Here is a 24,387-nt window from a genome sequence, read left to right as displayed (position 1 = left end):
TTAACAAAAAAATGAATGAATTAGACCCAAACTGAGGTTATCTGTTGTATCCAGGGCCTGTGGCATAGGCAAGATTATATAGCGAAAGGCAAGTGCAAGTGACTGCGTCCGAAAGCTTGTCGCCTCGCTGCCCTATCAGACAATGACTTTGCAGGCAGTGTTTGCGAACACAGGTAAGCTACATCACGAAAATGATTTTGGACAGTGAAAGGTTTAATGATCTACCACAAAAAAAACAAGCTTTAGTGATAACTAAGAAAAAATGTAATTGCTACAATTAGTAATTGTAAATTTTTGCCCCAAGCCCTGATAACCTCAGACCCTGGAGTGTGCGAGCCATGATGGCGGCGGACAGGGCTCTTTTTTGAGTTAAACCCAGCAAAGGCCGCTACTGCACACTGCATATGGATGAAGGCCGGTGTTATACCGAATCATGTAACCATTCACATACCCCCGGTTTCACAGACAAGGCTTCTAGACCCAGACTAAAATGCATGTTTTTGCCGTTTAACTGAAAGCAGCTTGCACTGACATTTCTTAAAATATTACAGTGCCATTGTTTTGTCTTGAGTTGCACACAGTAATGTTTTTTTTTTCCAAGTAACATTTATAAAAGCTACTTAAATGACCCAGTTGAACGAAGGCTTAATCCTGGCTTAATCTAAACCCTGTCTGTGAAACCAGGCCCTAATGATGGTACGGTTAGGATTAGCTTAATACAGCACCTACTATGGTCACATAATTCAACACCGGGCAGTGTGTTGCAGGATCGATGCAGCAGTATAGCGACTATTTCCTCACAGTCTATTTTTTCTGTGCTGTATGCGCTGATTTCCATACCGTGGTAATGTTTCTATTCATATTGTTTCTAAACTGTATAACTGACTTTCTTATGTGGAATTTAAAAGATAATCTGAGCCAGTGGACACTAAAACTGTTTTGTTATACTACATTCTTCGAGATGTATTCTTTTGCGTTCCACAGAAGAAATTCATACAGACTTGAAACAAAATAAAGTTAAGTAAATGACAGAATATCTTTTATTATACAGAAAAATCATAAAATGGTCTGTTATTTAAAAATCTTTATATATTTACAATGTAATGACATGTCAGAATTTTCTTGCTGACAAAATGACACTTCAGTCACATGTACATGGCCAAAAGACAACTTTAGTTGAACAACTAGCTTTATACACAAATGAACTTCACAACCAAGGCTGCGTAGGGGCTCTAACACTACAGAGAAATGGACAGTTCCAGAAGAAAACTAGAACGATCAATGATTCTGCTAATAAATCCTACAAAGGTATTTGCACATGTATGCACTTCTGCATATAGTTACCTAGTGTGCAAAAAACTGCAGAAAAAAGAACAATACATTTTTATAACAAAATAAAATATTTTGGAGTAAATATATTGTTCAAAAGAGTACATAAAAACCTCTTATACTGACACAAAGTATACAGGGTGTAGTGTCGACGAGAGGTTTAGGGGAAAATCGAACATCTGCTCCTCAGTCAAAAGGTTTTGCATAAAAAAAAAAAATAATGATAGAAATGTAATGTGCAAACACTTTGTCCGAAACACCCAGCACCCAAAGTACAAATGAATGAATTAACCGCATTATCAAAGTTCCTCTAGCCAAACTGCATTTACGGTCCATCGTATTTTTTAAGGAGAGGATGTGTTATGATACAGACTTGGACTGTAGCACTGGCATTTGGTGGAGTTTGGGAGTCTGTGCGTCAACCACTTCAGTCTCTTCTTGGCTAACGGTAGTGGAGGTCTCCTCTTTTTTGGGTTGGTTGCTAGTAAACTCTGTGATGCTGAATAGGAACTGCATGCAGCCCACTTTGATGCAGCTGCTGTGGTGAAGCAATGCGGTGCCCTCCCAGCCGGCTCCGCTGCCCCCTATCAGGCTGGAGCTGCTGGCTTTACAGTTACAGGGGGACTTGGGTCCTCCTTGAGCCTGGCTGCTCATCATAGCACCCGCGGGCATCAGCACCGCCTCCGCACACACCTCCCCCAGCGGCTTCCTTGACCTGTTGCCTCCTGCGGATTTACCATACGAGATGCAATGCATTATGACAATCACATCACGCATTACAAAAACAAGATGTGGGCGGTACTCACTGATGCTGTTTTGCACTTTGGACGCAAGCCCACTGGGTGAAGTGATGTTTGGTTTGTCGGAGAAGTCACATGAGTAAAGCACGTTATCCACAGTCGTCCCGTGCTCACTGTAGTTCAGAAGCTCATAGTGCTTTGTGTTCTACGAGAGATTAAAAAACATTTATAAACGTTCCTCTCCCTTGATCTGTTAAATCTGGACAATTAGATTAAAACGAGCTTCCCAAGAGCCTTTAATGAGGCATAATTACTGGATTCACTCACTTCATCATAAAAGATGCAGGCATGTTTCCCGGAAACATAATTGCAATGACCGTAGTTTGTAAGGCACACGTCCATTTCAGCACCTAAAAAAATGGAAAACCATCAATGATTCAACCTCAAAATAATGCAATCTTGTTTATGTTGCTTTTTGCAAACCGTACCCGTTCCTATGTACAGAGTCCTATAGCACATGTTGATAGCTGCCCCTTTCCCTGTTAAAGGACACAGTACTGCTCGAGCTTGCACGTCCCTTTTTTGTACTGGAAAAGAGGAAAGATTTGCTACATTATGACTGGAAGGGTCATTAGCACAGCCTCAACATGATGTGATGAGCGAGTTTTGTTACCTTCAGCGTGTGGGGAGGGTTTGGGCAGAGAGGCAGCGACGGCTGGAGAAATCCCACATTTACTCGAGGGTTGAAGTGATTTGGGAGACAACAGCTGCTGGATCCTCTGCCAGGCCAGAAGTCTGATCAACTCCTCATCCAGCTTATTCATGTCCACTTCTGCAACAGAGCAGATATTATGCACGGGCATAATATAACTCCTTTTTAAATGAACCCATTATTTCCCAGTAGAAATAATAACTTGTACTTGCAAAGCACATGCATAATATACAGTTATTTCCAGATGAAGTTGAACTCTTACCTGCATCACCTTGAACCACATTCTTGATGTAGCTGTATAAGCTGCCTATAGAGGAGGGGAGCGTTGAGCCTTTCCCAACAGACATTGCATCAGGGCTCACTTTGTTCTCTGAAAAAATCCCCAAAAAACAAGGCATAAATAGGAATTATGTGGACTGAAAATTCTCCAATCTTAAAACTCCAATTCAGTTTCAATTTGGACAACAGATATTAGGGTTTGGAACTATAAATTATCAGATTCAGATTTCCCTTAATGATTTAGTTAATAAACAATTCCATTAGTAATTTTAGTAATTTAGTTGAGAGACAACATTTGGAATTTTAGTACTTTTTTAAAAATGTTACAAAATATTTATATTTCAAATAAATGCTGTTCTATTCAAAGAATCCTGAAAAAAAATATTTGTGGAAACATTAAGCTGTTTCAACACTGATAATATAAAGAAATGTTTCTTGAGCACCAAATCAGCATATTAGAATGATTTCATATCACACTTATTTTGATCAAAATTCTTTTGAATAATAGTGAATTTTGTGACAATTATTGTGCAAATATAAGAAGGTTATTACCCCCACAAAAAAACTGTACTTTTTAATTGCAGGATACAATGAATCTGATACTCAGAAGGGGATTGTTAATTCTAGAGTAGTGGTTCTCAACGGGGGCCGTTGGAAGCGAGACTTTTGAAAGGGGGGCGTTCAGGTGTTCATGAAATGGAATGGAAATGGTGTTCACGAGTTTACACCCAAGATCCATGCAAGACAAGATTAAACATGTAATTACTTGCAAAATAATTGCCTACAACATTCTAAAATCTGCCAGTTTAATGCGACATGTAAGCTATGTATCGTTACTTTTGCAACGACTATTATTTTTCCAGTCATAGACCAGCGCTCAAGCACTGACTAGAATCAGCATTCACGTGCTCAAAAATGTGTTTCGCGCTGACAATCCGGTGGTGTCTAGAATCCAGCGCTGACTAGAATCACGCAGCGGAGGAATGGAAAGTTGACAAGCCATTAAAAAAGGATTGACTTAAGAACCACTTATATATATATTTGCAAATATTTTCAATAAATCATGTTCCCATTCACTCTGGCGACGAATTTTAAAATGAATTAAACTAAATTCTATTTATAAGGTAAAACTTTTACATGTTAAGGCATTAACTAAAAGGTTGAGAACCACTGTTCTGGAGCAAAGCCGAGGGAAATTATGTATGATGTATAGTGATGTAAAGGAGTATGTAGGTTCAAAAACCTTTAGTTTGAGACGAGAAGCTGCTGTTCGGCCCCGAGGCAAGGCTGGTAGGTGAAGGAGTATCTCTCTGCACACAGGAGCTGAGAGGACTGCTGCTCTCAGTCTTTATGTCTACATGGTTGGGCAGGGCTGGTTCTGAGAGTGGAGTTTGTAGTCTGTGTGGGGTTTCAGCTGTCATACAAGATTTACCCTCACACACCACCGGGCCATTCACTCCTGTGCCCTTCTCCGCTGGACTGTCAGAATCTCCCTGACAAGATCTTTCTCGGCAGCTTTCGGGATGTTTGGGTGTCAGAGAGGGCAGCAGAGGAGCCCCCTGGGGGCCAACTGGTGTACCGCTGATCTCCTGTGTCTCCATACACTCCTGCGTCTTCACGCCTGACATATCAGTAAGCTCCAAAGCCCGGAGGGAAGAAGACATCTGCTTAGCAGATAAATGTTTCATAATACTGCACTGAAGTGCAATGACATGACGAAGCCACTGTGGAAAGGAGAAAAACTGAATGGTACAGATTCCTTTTGCAGTCATATTTATACAACAGCAGTTAAGTGTGTTATACAAACACTTTATACAGTGCATTTACCTCCTCTTGTTCTTCTTTGCTGGTTAAATGTTGGGCAGACGAAGAACATTCTTGTTCCATAAAACCATTTGTGACCAGCTCTCCATTGCGAAGGCCCATTTGATCCATCAGCACAGGGGGGTTTTGGTAGTGACTTTTAATGGCATTGGGGACCTATGAACACATCAAAGTGACAGTCATAAACTAAAACTACTGTCTATGTAAAGGTACCCTTGCTGAAATTACCCGATTTTTCCAGCAATTTGATTACTGGATAGGGATGATTCTTAAATCATGTTATAGAGATCACACTCACAAGAGTAATTTTGAGCCAAATAAATTGGAACTGAGCATGAAAAAAACATAAACAAGGTTTAGGGCCAAATTTCAGTGAATTTAAGCCATTTAACAGGACAACTCAATTTAAGTCAACAAGCCATAAGCTTCTACTGTCAATACATATTATATATTTTATTAATATTATTATTTTCATCCTACATAAAAGGCCTGGTAAAAACACTTGTGAACCAGTTTTTGAAGGACTGCAGGAACTCTAAAAACCATGTTACGCTGCTTTATGAGACTCCACCTTCAATGTCTTTTTCTTGATGTGGCGGACACCTCTGCGATTGGGATGGTGTTGGCGGTGAACCCACCGCAGGAAGTCCACTTTGACTGCGTGTTGGGACAATCGGTCCTGGAACTGATCGAAAAGCTGGCAACGTGTGCTGAGGGTCACGTTCTTTTGGTTTAGCTAGAATGGAAATAAACATCTTTTTCATTTTATAGTTCTTAATTTCAGGAGAGAGTAATGAAATCACAATCAACTGAAAGTAAAGATTAGATTTTTTATTTTTTAGTTTAGCTAGTTGAAATATTACTACTAAAATGTGACATATTACAAAAAACGAAAAAAACATCTGTTGTGATTGGTTCCAAAAAAGGTTCAAAGACGAGCCACTCACCACCATGTGCTCTACGTGGTTGGGACACATCCATCTCCCAGTGGGCATGGCAGTGAGAGGCGGGTCCAGGCAGTCCATATGGAACAGGAGCGCACAGTAATCACACTGGATCAGAGGAGCCACCCTGCAGCTCCTGTGGAGGAAGAGGAGAGAGAGAACCTGATGCACTGTGCAACAATACTGACGACAATGTGATTCCATTTGGGTTTCATGGGTATTACAATACAGTATTTGCAAATATCTCGAATTAGCTTTTTTTGCTATATTTTCAGGCTTCATTTTAATTTCAGTATAAATTTCAGTAATTCTGTTATTAAATCAATGTAATTTTCATTAGTTTAAAAAAGAAATTCTATTCATCTTTCATTTAAAAAATGTTCAGTTTTACTTTTACTAATGTTATTACTTCAACATTAAGTTTTTCACTTAATAACATTTTTCACCTAATAAATGTTTAAATTAACAAAAATGATTTTTATGTTAACATCATTCTGAAAATAAAGAAATTTCAATCAATTCTCATTTTGAAGAATCAATCTTTTAGTCCAGTGGTTCTCAAACCTGTCCTGGCGTACCCCCAACACTGCACGTTTTCTTTGTCTCCCTAATAAAACACACCTGATTCAACTCATCAGCTCATTCACCCATGTTATAATGAGCTGATGAGTTGAATCAGGTGTGTTTGATTAGGGCGACAAAGAAAACGTGCAGTGTTGGGGGTACGCCAGGACAGGTTTGAGAACCACTGTTTTAGTCTATGCTGTTTTGAGTTGATGAATGAACGGAAAATTGAGTGCGTTTACATGCACCCTCATAACGCAATTATAATGGGATTTTGGCAAAATTGCAATTAAACGTTACCTCATGTAAACAAAAGACTTCGATCAAACTAATACAAACTCATAATCGTAGTAACCATTAATCGCAATAAACTATGTGGTGTATGGGGATTTTAATCGCAATAAACAGGCATGTAAACACCTTAAATCGCATTATTACCACACTGACCATTTGCTGTAAGTAGTTTAAAACAGTGGCCAGTAACATGCACACTGTAACTGAGTGAAAGTGAATGAACATCAGAGGAATGTTGAAAGATATAGTACAACTTATCGAAATCTATATCATGTCTCGTAATCGCTCAATCAGCGTTTCAAACGTTGAAAGACGTCAATAAAACAGACTGAGAACAATATTTCACGTAATGTTACATTTACCTAATAAAAACCATTCATGACTAATTAGTCAGCTAGAAAAATTAACTCTACAGAGGAGCATCATGCTAATTATATGCACTGTTGCATATCCATTGTATTTTTACTCAACATGTTCTTTGATATTTAATGTATGTTGTAATAAATCAGTCATGTTTTTTATGACAGCCACCATTTAAATGTCTATATTTAAAAAATAACATAATTATGTCAAAAAAATGTATTATAAAAAAACCTCCTTATGTGTAATTAACTGATTTGTACAGGCTACTTACATTTTAAATTTTAACCTTTAATATTATAGTGATAATAGTGACTGGGGTTTCCTGTATAGTTTACAGCATAAGTTTTAAGTAAATTTGCCATGTACTGTACATGATAGGCCCCAATTAATCAATATTAAATTGAATAGAAACCAAATCATGAAATTAAAGTCAATGCCCAGCCTTAACATATCTATATCTATATATAAAAATATAATATATATATATATATATATATATATAATATTTTTATATATAGATATAGATATGTTAAGGCTGGGCATTGACTTTAATTTCATGATTTGGTTTCTATTCAATTAGAACTATATTTTTAACTGTATGTATATATATATATATATATATATATATATATATATATATATATATATATATATATACAGTAAAAAATATAGTACAACTTCTATATACATACATATATATAAATAACAGTGTCTGTAATGTTTCTGGGCTCTTACTTGCCACAGGTGAAGCACACTTTCACTGGCAGAGGGACCAGCCCACTGGGATCCAGCTCATGTTGTGGCCTTTTTACATTCTTGCCCATTGCCTCCTCTTTCCGTCTGCGCTTACTGCTGCCTGTAGATACACACACACACACACATACACTAAGAGTTATTCAATGCACACTTTAACAACACATCGTACAAAAGTGTGGGCGAGTCTCACCTGGCAGTGAAGTGGTGCACGTAAGCTCAGTGGGCAGCTGGAACTGCGTGGGGTTTCTCTCCATGGCCGCAGCGATCAGCAGCTGAAAAGGTTTCTTCAGGCGAAGTGTGGTGCTCTCGGACTCAGAGCAGTGCACTTCCTCTTCAACATCCATCAGGTCCTCGTCCACGTCATTCTGTTCCGATGGTGTGGGCGTGTCAGTGGACGCATTGGAAGTGGGCGTTCCAGGACGGCTACTCGTGCGTCGCTCGAGGAGACGGACCTGCGCGACAGCGAGTCTCAGGCCTCCTGACGCAGCAGAGGGTAGTCCGTCCAGACGCAGCGTTCCCAGCTCCAGCTCCGCTGCAGGGGAGGACGACCGCTTGGACAGCTGCCGCTCTAGCGCCCCGTTCACCTGCTCTGCCTTCTGCTCACGCTTCTAGAGAACCACAAAATTATACTGTATTGCTCTGTCCTAAAACTAGTAAGCAAGGTTGCTAAGGCAACAGTTAACATGCTGTTAAGGACACAAAAATGATAAAAAAATCGTAGCACACAAATGTTGAGTAAAATTATTCTTGTTGAGTTGACATTTTACTTTTTATTGATAGTTTAAGCATTGAATGAAATGCAAGTTAGCTTATAATTAACATTTCTCTCACCTTGTCTGCCATCTGATTTCTATTTTGCTCAAAGCAATACATTCTGGGATTATATTCTTTGTGAAGGCGGCATGCATTTTGTGTCTTCCTCAATAAATTATCATATTTTCAGTTTTTTTCCTGCATTGAAAATATTTTTGCCTGCGGACAAAATTAATCTTTGTTCCAGCAAAGATCTCTAACTTCACAAGTTTCTGGATTGACAACCGTATTTAAATGCGTGATTGAATTCGACTGACAGTGATAACCTCAGCAATGGACGGAACAATACCTGATACTGTATGCCAAATGATCTTGAAGTGTAAATGCAAAAATCAGACCTGCCATTTCTTCTATGTAATGCGTTACTTTGTTGTTCATATTACTTACTTTTTTTTAAAAATGGGTCACTCAGTGACTTTTTACATATAAATGCAGACTTTTTAAATATATAATAGTTTTAAGCACAATGTTTTATGATCTGTCCTGACAGTGATTATTTTTTATATCATGAATAAATAGTATAAGTTATTATTACAAACTGCTCCTAGGCATTCATTTTGGATTTACTGTCAGTACTGGGCTCACAGTTCACGTGTCTAAGGTACTTTGTACGGTGTGTAGATGCCCCTGTTCGTCCGCCATTACCAAAGACCATTTTTTACCCAGGAAAAACCTGCTAAATGTTCATAGACAAAGCAAGGGCAAATATGACTGCACCAACCTTCTTGCGCACACTGCAGCGATGACACATCCAGTCACCAGGGGGCAGCATCTCTCTGCTCAAAGGCGGATTACTGTAAAGAATGACATTTCTTTCACAAATCTTGATGAACACAATACTGCTTTTTGTAAACTCTTTGCGGTAATAAAAAAAGCTGAATTTTTGTATGAAAAATATAGTGACAGTTCACAGGTTTTATTCACTGTGCAAGATGCAAAGAAAACCACATCGCAGCAATCACATTAAAACTGTATTGGTTTCACAAATCTACAAGTTAAAACTCATTGTAATATTTTGGTTACATGCCACAAATGATGCAATGTTATTGACATGCCACAACTATGTAAATACGATTCTTTCTTTTTTTTTCTTTCTCTTTGACATACAGTAGACTAGCTCCATGTTTCATCAGCTAATAGAAAGACTGGATCGATTGAATGTGAAACAACCACACAAATCAGGACAGAGTTGTTGAATAATACATTTACTTCCCCTCAGTGATAAGCACAGGACAATAGCAGTAAAAACTAAGCGTTTGCTTAATAGGACATGGCAGAAAAACAATTTTTAAACGGCTATCAAATAAAACGAGGCAGGGGTGACTCCCTTCAAACAAAACTTACATGATAAGAAAATAAGACACAGCTGTGGCTTCAGAATGAGAGAATTGTAATCTTACACATGAGATGTAGATGAGGACAACTAAACAGGTAGGCATCAATAACTTAATCGGTCTTAGGGTTAATATGCATTAATACTTTAGCTCAAGCTCAGACTGTCAGTGAACAAAAGACTTCTAAATGCCCTTTTTTGGAAGAGGAAGTGCGAAGTGGTGATGTGCATAAAACAATATGCAAAGTTAGCAATCATGCAATCTACAGCGATTATGCCATAAGTAGCTTCAGCAGGCTGAATATATGCTGAAATGCCAAACTGACTGTAGCTTCTGCTACAGTTTTTTCAAAGAAATTAATATAAAAATAAAAAAAGAGAGGTGCGTGCAACCACTACAACAAATACAGTGGTCAACATTTGAAGTGGATCAAAAAAAGTTCATCAAACTTGTCCTAAGACAAGAACGGGTATTGTTAAAAATTAATGTATAACTTTGATGAAAGGTTTTTGACTACTGTATAAGAGGAATTATTGCTTTAATTCAGCAAGGACACATTAAATTGCTCAAAACTGACAGTAGACATTTGTTTCCACAAAAATATTAAGCACTAATCAGCACAACATTAATAATATGAAATCTTTCTTGAGCACCAATTCAGGATCATGTGACACTGAAGACTAATGACGCTGAAAATTCTGCTTTGCCATCACAGGAATAAATTACTCTTTCAAATATTTAGGAAGTTAGTAGAAATTAACTAACATTTCACAATATTGCTTTTTTTTTCTTCATCAAATAGATGCAGACTTTTAAAAACATTAATAAAAAAAATCCTCAAACTTTAGAACGGTCTTTTTTTATTTATTTTTTATTTATATTAATGTTATGTGGAGACCTATAAATTCATAAACACTGTCTTTTACCAGAGAAAGATGGCATATAGTGCAAACCATCACTTACCACTCTAACTAGTGCTTCCAATACTACCACAAGTCACCCTCTTACATCCAAATCAGCCAACCAGACAAATAACTTTGTGAGTTATTTAAAAATCAGCAGTACAACCAACATAAACACAGCCGAAAGTACAAACAATAGTTCCCCATTCTTATTGTTAATCCCTGAAACTACATGAAATGGCATTGCAAACATACCAGCACTGCAGGTGAAAAGCAGCCGGACAGTGATCGCAGCAGAGCAGGTCTCCTCCCTCACGGCAGCTGTCACAGGTGTCATGGTTTGTGGCTCGGCCTCCTCTTCTGGTCTCCCTCTCTGGTTTGCGTCTCTTCTCTCCATCCTCGGAGCGTGGAGGTGCGAGCAGCTGTTGAATTTGCTGGAACAGATTGGCAAATATAATTGAAGCACAAAGATCTCCTGAAATGTTTAAAGTGACAGACGTCAGTGGAGAGAAAGTCTGTTCACACATTAAACGGGTGTTTCCAACCTTACCAGTGAAATGTTTTGGATATCATCCGAATCTGATTGCAGATTTTGGAGTAAAATCAGGTGTTAGTTTTTATTGAAACCTCCAGAGTGTGCAGTCCTGGACCACTGCGTTCAACTACCGAGTAGGTCATTAAACTTTTTTCCATGTCAAATCAGAGCTGGTCACGTGAGCTCACTAACGAAAACTGTTCGGTTGCTGTATAGCCAAGTTTTGTTCACGTTTCTGCAACAGGCCCAGCTCTACATAAACTCACTAAAGCGACTCACGTCCATTCTGCAACTTACTGTCATTGGATTCATTTAATCCATATATGCCTGTATTATAACTCGCATAAGGCAGTGATTTGTGGCACAGCTGAAGGGCAGACAGGCTTACCTCCATTAGGCCCCCAGACGTGTCCAAATCGTACAGAATCTTCGGGGTCTCCATTTTGTCCCACATTCACACTGCTGAAATGTAGCATGAACACACAACCCGACAACAGTTCTCGCTTTCTCCAACTCCAGTCGGGTTTATGTGCTGTCCTTAAGCCGTCCTGGAGAAATTAAACTGGTCACTGGTCGATAATCTAACGAGATAGCGGATTGGCTGCTCCGATGTTCGGCTAGCCAGCAGCTATCAACAAACAAAAGCACACAGGTCGCCGGAGGTCTGGTGCTAAACGAGAGCTGATGAATCGCTCAAACTCTCATTTAAGTGCAAATATCGTTCCTATTTTGAATGAAAAGTTGCTGTCTGGTGCAGTATTGAAGGTTTCATGTGGGATGTAAAGGCCTAGCTCGCTAGCCTAGCAGCATCCTCTGCTTCAGCAGCAGCCGCCTGCAAAGATGCGTGTAGAAATCCACAGCTGTCTGTCCCCATCGCATACTGACTAGAAAAGCGCTCTCTTTCGCAAAGCAAGTCTGCTGGATTGATTGTCGGCGGTTAGGTCCTTATGTGCAGAAACACTCGCGGGTGGTGTTCAGATGACAGCAGTGAAGAGCAGAGGTGTTGTTATGAAAAGCCATTGCTAGTAGCTATGCTAAACTGGCTGGCGCTGCCCTCCTCTGACTCGACTCAAGCGAGGCTGGAATGAAGTCTGCGCATGCGCACTGAGAGGACGAGAGGAAGGGCTCCTCCTAGCGTTAGTCTGGCAGAATAACAGAATAACTCTCCAAGCCTGCAGGTCATGTTTTCTCTCAAGCACGGAGGAAATATCATAAACAAAAGGAAATATTGTCCAAGAATGGGTAAAAATAGTTCGTGAAGAACAAATAAAACAGCCCAGTCCAATGGAATATCATTTTTAATTGAAGATATGTTCCGACAATGCTGTGGTAAATAATTACAGTACAGAACAATAAAGTAAAAATATATTTTAAATCAAGATAATCCCAAAGAGCCAAGTTTCTTGCCGCCATCAAGAAGCATTTTAAGATTTCTTCCACGAGTGCTTGACTGAATTCCTGCAATGCACTAAAAAAATACATTAAAAACTCAAATTATTCTTCCACTGTTTTTCACTTCTCTGGACTATCTTGTACAGCACTTCTCATATTACCGAACTGCTCATGTTTTTCCTCACCCATACATTGCTTTGGATAATTAAATAAATATGAATGTAATGTATGAAATATTTTCATATTGAAAAATGCACTTGAGTTCCTTGAATTCCATTAAATGTTGTTTCTTATGCACTGTTGTTCAATTGGAGACAGTGAAACACTGAAACGTACAAACACAATGCAAGTCTGTCATGTGACCAGTTGTGATGTTTTTGGCAGCTTTTGCTAATTACATTGAAATAACAATATTTCAATCAATACGGACAACATTCAAATGGAGACCAAGTACATAACTCTTTTAGATGATCCATATCATTGATATTAACTGACAGAGTGAAATGATGAACAAAGATCTATTCTATAATAGATAAACCTCATATATACATACATTTAAGCCATATCTAATACAAATTTTATGTACATTCTTAGATATTTATATATTAAGAGTGCCTGCTGAAAGAGTACAGTCAATTGTTACTTTGTTCCATATGTATAAAAACATATAAAAATAAACGGAAATAAAAAAATCAGAGCCAATTGATCAGTGAAGGAGGGATGATTTACAAGAACTTCCTTACTTTTGGCTTACTCAACCAGTGCTGAAATTTAGCGCAGATAGAGAGCTTTTGTTTGACACTGTACACACAGGCGAGTCATAATTAAGGTTAACGTAAATGCTTAAGACCGCCCCAATGAAACCCACTTCACATCACTGGATACAGATGTACCAGTTTCCATGCAAAACACTACACTTTATAAAACTGCCAGATGTTATTTGAAGGTTGTGGAAAACGAAAATAATTCTAAAAAAAGATTTAACTGTAAACCATGCATAGGTTTAATTGTTCAATAATTGCCGTGTTTTACACAATTGTTTTAGAGAGAGTGTCCCCCCCCCCCCCCCCCCCCCATTCAAAAGTTTGGAGTCGTCTTTTTTTTTTTTCAAGAAATTATTACTTTTATTCTGTAAAAATTAATAAAGAGTAAAGACTTTTACATTGTTCTTTTAAACTCTCTATTCATCAAAACATCTAGATTTTTTTTTATCTTGGTTTCCACAAAATTATGAAGCAGCGCAGCTGTTTTCATCATTGATAATAATAAGAAATGTTTCTTGAGCAGCTAATCCTCATATCAGAACGATTTCTGAAGGATCATGTGACACTGAAGACTGGAGTAAATTCAGATTTGCCATCATAGGAATAAATTATATATATATTAAATATATTCAAATAAATTAAATTGTAATAATATTTCACAGTATTACAGCTTTTACTGTACATTTCATAAAATAAATTCAGCCTTGGTGAGCAGAAAACATTCCTTTCAAAAACACAATAAATCGTACTGACCCCAAATTATTGAACGGTATGTCATTGCTATGGAAGCTCATATCTGCCTGAAAATGAAAAGGTAATTGTGTCTTTTTTCATAATTGCGGCTGTATATAGTGCAATTACTTTATATTTCAATGTGAATTTCTATAATTTTTGTCTATATTTCATAATTGCAACTATTTCTCGTACTTGTGATTTTCTTTAATCTCACAATGTGACTTTACATTATACATAATATGTTTTTTTTTTTTTAGGGGGGGGGGGGGGGGTGTGTTGTGAGTGCAAAAGTGCGACAATTAAAAAACGTAAATAAATAAATCTGTTAAGAGAGATTTCATCAGTCACTTAAATAACATGGTTTCCCCTATTTCAGTCATTCTTTTGAATTCATTTGGCTCAATTACGGGTAAAAACTGTACAAGCAATTCTGCCAGGACAATGCTATTGAAGCTCTACAAAAATAATATCATGTTGTCCACACTCTTCGCTTGTGGATGTCCTCAGAAGCAAGGTGATATTTACAGCAGATGAGAAAAGATGAGAAGGTAGGTCCAGGTGAGAATAAGAGCAGAGTTGGCTACACAAGATGTGAGAGGAACTGAGAAGATCTTCCACAAGGCAGAGAAAGGCTCGCGGTCCTCCATGCTAAAACGAGCTTTGTTTTATTTAAATGGAGACTTCGTATTCTCTCGTGTCCTGTGGACAAAACAAACAAACACATCAAATATAATATAAACATTCATGTATATATATGTATATATATATATCTCATTTCATTTTGTGAGGGGTGGGAATATGTAAACCAAATGCTGGCTGCAAACACAACATGAAAGAGATGCTAAAGATGGAGACGCCCTACACCAGTGATTCAAACCTTCTCAGCCTCGTCCATGTGATGCTATTCCCTTGATCAACTCTCCTTACAGGCTCTTTCTTTACAACAGAATCCTAGAGAGTACCTCTGGTGGCTGCTTTGAATCATAGGTCTCTGTACAAATCAAAAATACCATGCAACTTAAGCATGAAAAGGACTTAAAAATAATAATCAGTAATGGAAGCATGATGGAAGTTGGAGGGAAAACTACTGGGCAATGTGTGATTTAGGAAGCTGTTGTCTAACAAATGTACACAAAATAGTCGATTGTCAAATGAGTATTAAAGGAGAACTCCGGTCAATTTTAACATTGAGCTCATTTTTTTGTACATTTGGAGTGCTGTCAATACAGAGAACAACGACAAAAATCGGTGTTTCCTACACCGAGTTATTCTATTTTTAAAATTTGCACCCTGTTGACTTCAATGGGGCAAGTAGTAAACCTGCTTTTAGCCTCTTGACATCCTTGATGACTCATTACAAGTGCACAGAAAATGTGAGTGATTCCTTCTGAGTGAACACGAGTGAATCTGACTGCAGTAGATGTGAAAGATATGTATAAAAATGATGCTATTTAAGCCAGCGCAAATACCTGTGTTTACATCCTGTCGGTTGAAGTCCAAAGTAGTCGATTGCCGAGTTCACGCGCATAGGTTTAGTTGCTATGATCACGCGCGTGAACTCGGCAATCGACTACTTTGGACAGCAGGCTTACTACTTGCCCCATTGAAGTCAACAGGGTGCAAATTTTAAAAATAGAATAACTCGGTGTAGGCAACACCGATTTTTGTCGTTGTTCTCTGTATTGACAGCACTCCAAATGTACAAAAAAATGAGCTCAATGTTAAAATTGACCGGAGTTCTCCTTTAAAAAGCCTTTAGATGTAATTGCAAAGTCAATTACGCATATGAAATAAAAACCTTTAAAATGCTGAAATTAAATATCCAAAACACAATATTAATTGACTCTACTTTTTGTAAACAATCTTTTGTAAAGCCAAACCCATGTCTCTTCATACCCAAGCGAGGTGCTTGTGATCCCCTGTTTGCATCATCTTTAATTCCTGACACGCATAATCCGAGAACACGACTTCAAGGCATCAGTGCAAGAGGAACCAGCACACATACACACACACACACACTCATCCATCCAGCCACAACACTTACATACAGTCAAACGCAGACGTGGCCCTGGGGGCCAGAAACTGTTATTGAGCGGTTTAGTATATGCAGGCGGTGCTGCTGGGACTGTGTTATGAGTACTACAGCATACAGAGAGAGATCTGCAGGGACACTTGCACAGCATATAAGAGGTGTGAATAACCTGCCGTCTGTAACACATGCTACACGCAGCAGGCTGGGGAAAAGGTCCATATATCAGTGTAAAAGTATTGACAGTCAAATTCTCACCTCATTGTTCTTCAGGGATGGCAGATACAGAGAGAGAAGAGAAAGTGCAAATGTAAGTGATTGAGCAAGTTTATGTAGGTCAAAAAGAGTCTGAATTATTTTTCTCTGCGTGAAAGTGATAGTTCACCCCCCAAAAATAATGATTCTGTCATCATTTACTCACTTTCATGTCATTCTAAACCTGTGTGACTTTCTTTTTTCCCTTTCCCAGAAGCTTTTTTTTCCATACTTGTATGGACTTCAGCATATTCAAACGGCCAAATCTCACTGGTTGTTGATTTTCACATAACTAAAAGTGGTGCAACACGCAAAAAACAACAATCAGATCTGGCATCATTATTGCGAAACCTGGTGCAACATACAAGTACCATGTTTGTATATACGGTTCAAAAGTTTGGGGTTGATCATATTTTACAATGATTTTAAAATGTCTCAAAACGTCTCACACATCGTGACAGAGCTATAAATCAAAGCTGCTTGAAAAGGCACCCTTCCTGAAATTACCAGATTTTTCCAGTAATTTGATGACTGAATATCATTTTTTTAAGTACTTTTTATAAAGATCACACACACACTAGGAGTCATTTCAATAGCAAAAGATATACTTCAGAACTGAGCATAAATAAACACACATATACTATGGTTTAAAAATCTCTTGTTCACCAAGGCTGCATTTATTTGATCAAAAGTACAGTAAAACAGTAATATTGTAAAATATTATTATAATTTTAAATAACTATTTAATTTTTTTTAACAGTTAAAAAAAAATATTCCTGTGATGGCAAAGCTGAATTATTCCAGTCTTCATTGTCAAATGATTTGACAGAAATCATTCTAATATGCTGATTTTCTGCTCAAGAAATATTTCATATTATTATCAATGTTGAAAAACAGTTGTGCTGCTTTATATTTTTGTGGAAACTGTGATAGTTTTTATTTTTTTTAATTTTTTTTAGGATTCTTTGGTGAATAGTATGGAAGCTTGTTTCCGCCAATGAATAATAAATCAATAATAATAATTGCGACTTTTTATCTCACAATTCTGACTTTTTTTCTCACAATTGCGAGATATGAAGTCAGAATTGTGAGAAATAAAGTCGCAATTCTGATAAATAAAGTCGCAATTGCGAGATATAAAGTCACAATTGCGTGTTATAAAGTCGCAATTCTGGGAAATAAAGTCACAATTGCGAGATATAAAGTCAGAATTGCGTGTTATAAAGTCGCAATTCTGGGAAATAAAGTCACAATTGCGAGATATAAAGTCAGAATTGCGTGTTATAAAGTCGCAATTCTGGGAAATAAAGTCACAATTGCGAGATATAAAGTCGCAATTCTGAGAAATAAAGTCGCAATTGGGAGATATAAAGTCAGAATTGCACTATATAAAGTCACAATTGCGTGTTATAAAGTCAGAATTGTGAGATATAAACTATTCCGAGGTAAAAAACGGAATAGTTTTTTCCGTTAGAATTGGACTTTATATCTCACAATTCTGAGAAAAGATGTCAGAATTGCGAGATATAAACTCGCAATTGCATGTTATAAAGTCAGAATTGCGTGATATAGTCGCAATTGCGAGAAAAAAAGTCAGAATTCTGACTTTATAACACGCAATTCTGACTTTATATCTTGCAATTCTGAGAAATAAAGTCAGAATTGCGAGATGTAAACTCGCAATTGTGAGATAAAAAGTCGCAATTATCTTTTAAAATGTTTTATTTTGTGGCGGAAACAAGCTTCCATAGAATAGAGAGTCTTTACTAAACCAACTAAACATAACTGATTAGAAATAAAAATATTTTGTAACAAATGGCACTTTGCTGTCACATTTGGTAAATTTAACGTATTCTTGCTGAATAAAAGTATTAATTTCTTTAAAAAAAAACGTACTAACCCCAAACTTTTGAACGGTAGTATACATGAACACAAATAAGACTTTTCACTGACTAACAAAATACATTTTGGCTTGTTTGTCACTTAAAGCTATTAATTACAGTCATGTGGACTAGTTTTATGATGACCATTTGATACTTTTACGATCACTTTTGGAGCACAACAATCTGTCCCCATCCACTTGTGGCATTGTGCAAAATTTCTCCCTTTTGTGCTCCACAGAAGAAAGAAGGTTTTGGAGCGACATGAAAGGGAGTAAATGATGACAGAATTTTAATTTGTAGGTGAACTATCTTTTTGAGCCGAATGTGAATATTGAACAATGAGAGTAGGCGAAGCAGAGGTGGCTGTGATATGCCAATATACTGCAATAATGAGGTTAAATGTGTCACATCCTCTTTGGTGTTCTGCTCCACTGATAATTTTGTAAATCTGTGTGATCGTTAATGATGAGATGATGAGGGCGTGGCTTTGTGCGCCACTTCATTTCAACTCCAGAATGTCACTTTACAGCTAATTAGATTACAGAAATGAACCCACAATATGGCAACGCAGATGGTGTTCAAAGTGCAGATGTGCACCTGTAAGACTGAACAGATGAGTACCTCACAGTCTACATTGATATATCACTAAGAATGGATGCGATGGGTAATACGCTTCAATTACAAGTGATGAGGAGGTTGCCGATGAATGTAGCCTTATGGTGAGCACATGCTTTACTTACTGCAGTTTCGTAAATGGGGTTTTCAAAAGCTGACTCTCCTCTGATGTGATCATATTGTGGTGATGTGGACATGGACAGCCGTAGAGACTTCCCCTGCACCCTGAAACAAACAAACAAACATCAACAATTCATATGCCTTGCACTGGCCTGAACCAGAGAAGAGAGATTTGAACTAAACTATCATTATCACAAACATTGTACAAATTTCATTGCATTATTACATAACAAAATGTCAAACCATGTGGTGGAGCTGCATGATTAATCGTTAAAAGATCATGATCTCGATTCAAACACCATCACGATCTTATTCCTAAATGACAATGATTCGCCTGTATCTATTAAACATTTGAGAAGTACGATCGTAGTGAAACATTCAGATCTGCGTTGCCGCTGTCGCTGAGCCAGAGAAAGCAGTTGTCATGTGTGGAACAGCTTCACAAACAGTCTTTTCAACCACACAGTATTATTATTTCTATTACAATAATTAAAAGGGTCACAGAAGTACTGGGATAAAAGTTTATAATTCGGATAGAAACACTGATATCTACAGTAGCGCTCAAAATAGAGTAAATCACCTTTTGAAAGTAATGATTAAAGTAAATATTGTATCAGTTACATTGTTACACCAGTAGGTGGCAACAAGTGACTTGAAAAAATGTGTTTGTCATTGAATTATTCATTCAAGAGATTCGTTCAAAAATGTTGATTCATTGTATGATTCAAGTATTTGTGCGTGAGTCATTTAATCATTCGTGATTTAATTTTGAAATTCGTGAATAATTCATATTAATTTAACATTTTAAATAGACTGCAGCAATTAACATTTTGTCAGAACCTGTAAATTAGGTTTTGTCTAGTTGTTTGTTCAGAATTGTGGGAGAATCGTGATCTCAGTTTGAAATAAATAAATTGTGATTCTCAATTTATCCAGAATCATGCAGCTCGGGTTTTATTTTTAATTATATGATTTTTTAAATGTTTTAAGAAAGAAGTTTCTTATGCTCACCAAGGCTGCATTTATTTGAAAATAACTATTTAAAAAAATAAAATCAAAAATAAAATCAAATATTATAAACATTTTTACTGTCACTTTTGATCGATTGAACTGTCCTGAACCCAACTTTTGAACGGTAATGTATACATGTTTAAGTGTAGAATAAGTGTACAAAAAGTTTTTGGGACCACTTACCTTGAAAAGTAGAAATATATCGACAAGATGATAATTATGATTACAGCCACTGGTATGAAAATGGAAACAGCCACACTGGCTCCTTCCATACTGAAATCTGCACTGGCCACTAGTAGACAAAGTATAGCAAATACATAAAATAAGTCGAGATGGATACCTGTGATTACACATACATGTGCATTTCTAAGATGCAAAAGTTCTTACCATCCAGCCTACGTTCATCGATGTACTCCTGTGTTACCGCTGGGAGAAAAGTGAGAGCTTTTAACAAAACGAGAAAATGTTGCATGTCATACCAATTATTCAAAACAAACACTCCCTTCCCTGAAGAGAAACAACATATCAATAAATAAACATCCACTGCAGACAGGATAGAGACCTTGAATATTATAGTATGCAGATCACACACCACGAACACTGCAAAACACACGGACTACCTTTGCACAGCGGGGGTGGATGACTCCATTTGGAAGGGTGCCCGGGGACACATCGGAGAACAGGCTCACCCTGGAGCTCGAACCCACTCATGCAGGAGAAGCGCAGAGTTTCTCCAGCCTGATACGCACGCTTCTCGGAGCTCTGAATGGTATAGGCGGGAGTGCCGGGGTTCCTACACGGCTCATACGATTCAGCTATATGACACAAATACACGTACACACACGTTCACAAATGTGGATAAGTTAGTTCTATACTACTACTTCTGTAAAAAAAGAAAGGCTCTTCTTCAATGGTTTTGGAGTTTATTCTGTAAACTGTAAAGACTTCACTGCAAGCTGATTAAATTGTAATTATTATACAGTTAACAACCACTATTGTGTGTGCATCTATAGGTGTATATATAGGATTATTTGCGAATGAAATCAGGTACTCACGAACGCATTTGGGCAGTTTCTCGCTCCATTTGGGGCCGGTGGAGTCACGATGGTAGCAGGAGAGGAGGCTGTTTCCTGACAGTGAGTAGCCTTTGTTACAGATGTACTGGACAGTCGAGCCCACGATGAGACGCGGGCCTGACATCACCCTGCGACTGTGCTCCACTGTGCCTGGGTCTGGGCATGACAGGACTGGTAAAGAAAAGAGTTGAAACAATATTAAATTAATCTCAGTTGAACAAGTCTCTACTGTGCATTTGATGTAGTAAAGCCCTAAGTATCTTATGCTCACCAAGGCTGCATTTATTTACAGTAAAAAATACTTTTACAATTTAAAATAACTGTTTTGTATTTTAATATATTTCAAAATGTAATTTATTCCTGTGATTCAGAGGAACAGCATTTATTTGTTTTTTTTTTCTTCTTTTCTGAAAATTCTTTACTGTCACTTTTGATTGATTTAATGCATATTTTCTGAATAAAAATAATGACTGTAATAATTGTACTGACCCTAAACATTTGAACAGTAGTCTACATGAACAATTACTATTTTAATGGCTTTGCAATGTAAGCTTCATAATACAACATGTAAATACATTAACATGGCACTATAAACATGCAATATTAGCAGTGTAACAGAGGGTCCCTTTCAGTATGTTAGCCATTCAAAGTTAGTCAACAAATTAGTTGATTTGTATTGTAGTTCTCACTTTCACCTGAGGATGGCACCAATGACTTAAATTCAAAAATGAGTTGAGCAAACAATGCTTTTGAATTATAAGAAAGAAATTATTAATTTTATTTAGTTATTCTTGCAGTTTCCAGCTCCTTTTTTTTTACATTACATTTATGCATTTAGCAGACACTTTTATCCAAAGTTATATATGGTGCACTCAAAGCACATAGTATCAGTATGTTTTCTGATTTCTTTGTTCTTCACGTCTCAGTCATACATGTGGTTCCACATCCAATCAGAGTGCCAGGGGCCACCGCTCATCTCACCCAGACAGTGTGAGGCAAGAAGAGCATGTGACTTTGATCTCAGGGCAGTGTACGGACACACAGTGCTCTATAATAAAAAGATGACTTCGCTCCAGCCTGCCCAGCTGCAAACCCAATTCTCTCCCCTGCAGTAGAGGGGCAGGAAGAGGGGACGGGAGAGGCGAGTAAAATTAATGATGTTTGCGTGGCAGGTGAGAAGCTTTGAACCGGATAACGGTCCCCGCTGCTATTGGCCTGCTGTTTTTGTGAGGGACAGCGGCCCCAGGGTCATACGTGTGTCCTGTCTGGGGATACTTCAAGTGACGAATGTCTGCGGACGTCTTGGCAGCCTGCAGTATTACACACTCACACACACACACACACAGTCCAAGCTACACAATAGCCATGCGACAAGATTTAATTTCAATCACTGGAGCGACCATGGTTACAACAGAGCTACCCTGCTCTGAAATTTGTTGAAACACTCGATGCGGTCTCACAAGGGGGTGTAGAATGAAATCACAGAAATCATCTTCACAAAGGTATCGTAAGGCTTGAGCACATAGAGGAAGATGCACCAATACTGCGAAGTGAAATGGCGCCTGCTTCATCCGTTAAGTCGCCTTTGAAAGAAAAGTGAGTGATTACCCACAAAGCCCTCCTTCACTCCTCACCAGTCCTTGAATGGGGACGAGTTGCAGAGGCGAACAGGCACTTGTGAAATTCCCCCCTCAAATGGAATTCAAAAGCTCATCTAGTTTTAGAGCACAGCATTGCTCTTGATCAATAGGCAGTGCGTGCTGGTTTGGAAATGGGGTGAAAATGGATTTTAGAGAGAGTGGTTATCATCATGAATGTGTGTGTATGTGTTTTCACCTCTTTCACAGCTGGGCAAGTCTCCACTCCAGGTCAGGTCCCATTGACACATGAGCATTTCGGTGCCCACCACCTCGAAGCCCGGGTAACACTGATAGGTCACCACCGTGCCATGCACCAGGTCAGGGTGAGATGTGCTCTTCCAGCCGTTAGAGATCTCTGGAAGCTCTGGACAGGTGTCATTACGGGGAACCTCTGCAAAAAGAAAAAAAATCATTTGATGCATCAACTTTTCCTCAGATATTTCTCCTACAATCATATGAGATAATTGCTAACATACTGTGAGAGTATAGAGCTATAAAGTGAATGTTTGCATAACACAGATTACTTGTTTTGGGAGAATCTTATGAGAAATATTTGAAGAAGACTTTTGAAGAAATGTCTTAATGTTTTTTTTTGTCCATACTATGGAAGTCAATGGTCACCAAAATGCTTTCATTGTTCAGAATATTGAACAAACACAAATTCTTGAATTCCACAGAAGAAAGAAAGTCAGATTTAGAATGACAAGAGAGTCAATTCCTTGACTCACCAAAATAAATGAATGATGACAGAATTTTCATGTTTGGAAGATTTTTGAAAATTTCTGAAGTGGTATCATAAATGCTCTTAGATTTGCTAACATGCCAATGTTTGCAATGATTACATTATCATGTAATCTCAAACATTTCTCATCAAATTCTCCCAAACCAAATGCAACTGAGCAAATTTCTTAATGAATAATTTGTTGATTAATGGATGATGGATGATGCGACGGCAGCCATATTGCACCAGAACGCCCATCACACACCAGCTTATTGGTGGAGAGGAGAGAGTGATGAAGCCAATCAGTATATATACATATATGGGGATGATTAGGAGGACATGATGTTGGACAGAGGCTAATTGGCAAATTTGGCCAGGATGTCGGGGTTAGTTTTCAAAGGACATCCCGGGATTTTTAATAACCACAGAGAGTCAGGACCTCGGTTTAACGTCTCATCCCAAAGGAAAGACTCTCCATTTAATCTGACTGCATTTAATATAAATCCATTTAATCTACTTTCCATCTAATCTGACTGCTTTCTAAGAGAGAAGACTGCGACATCTGTGAGATGTAATTTAATCTTTAAGGGATCGCTCACCCAAAAATGAATACTCTGTCATCCTTCAGTCACCATTATGTCATTCCAAACTTTTCTCTTTCATGGAACATAAAAGAAGAACTTTTTTAATGTATTTATACAACGAACATGAATGGAGACCAATGTTGTTTTTGGTACCGATTTACTTTCATTATATG

General features: G+C 37.9%; 2 protein-coding genes across 6 annotated transcripts in view; both read right to left on the bottom strand.

Moving 5' to 3' along the window:
• Positions 1–1,013: 1,013 nt before the first annotated feature.
• Positions 1,014–12,570, bottom strand: phf12b (PHD finger protein 12b). The gene is made up of 15 exons (XM_084420197.1): positions 11,778–12,570; positions 11,110–11,288; positions 9,340–9,412; positions 7,996–8,413; positions 7,785–7,905; positions 5,832–5,964; positions 5,456–5,620; positions 4,888–5,040; positions 4,304–4,784; positions 3,044–3,151; positions 2,743–2,901; positions 2,558–2,656; positions 2,397–2,479; positions 2,136–2,274; positions 1,014–2,054 (listed from the first exon to the last, which is right to left on the bottom strand). The coding sequence occupies exons 1-15, from the start codon at positions 11,841–11,843 to the stop codon at positions 1,690–1,692; spliced, it is 2,742 nt and encodes a 913-aa protein (XP_084276323.1). The 5' UTR covers positions 11,844–12,570; the 3' UTR covers positions 1,014–1,689.
• Positions 12,571–14,376: 1,806 nt separating this feature from the next.
• sez6b (seizure related 6 homolog b) overlaps positions 14,377–24,387 on the bottom strand; it is a 198,004-nt gene continuing 187,993 nt past the window's right edge. Inside the window, exons 11-18 of one of the 5 annotated variants that reach the window (XR_014628838.1) lie at positions 23,106–23,300; positions 21,249–21,440; positions 20,814–21,008; positions 20,581–20,619; positions 20,377–20,485; positions 19,175–19,287; positions 15,158–15,271; positions 14,377–14,979 (exon numbers count right to left, since the gene is read on the bottom strand). Coding sequence is in view for 4 of the 5 variants with exons in the window: in XM_084419960.1 (XP_084276086.1) it covers positions 15,194–15,271; positions 19,188–19,287; positions 20,377–20,485; positions 20,581–20,637; positions 20,814–21,008; positions 21,249–21,440; positions 23,106–23,300 (926 nt within the window). In the remaining variant the exon portion in view is untranslated. Of the gene's footprint in view, positions 14,980–15,157; positions 15,272–16,429; positions 16,577–19,174; positions 19,288–20,376; positions 20,486–20,580; positions 20,638–20,813; positions 21,009–21,248; positions 21,441–23,105; positions 23,301–24,387 lie in introns of those variants that run through there. The other 4 variants (XM_084419960.1, XM_084419961.1, XM_084419962.1 and 1 more) reach the window with 4 other exon arrangements.

This window comes from Rutilus rutilus, assembly GCF_951802725.1.
Source record: "Rutilus rutilus genome assembly, chromosome: 9".
Lineage (NCBI taxonomy): Eukaryota > Metazoa > Chordata > Actinopteri > Cypriniformes > Leuciscidae > Rutilus > Rutilus rutilus.
Note: the sequence above shows the minus strand (reverse complement) of the source record. Positions and strands in the feature narration are given on the sequence as shown.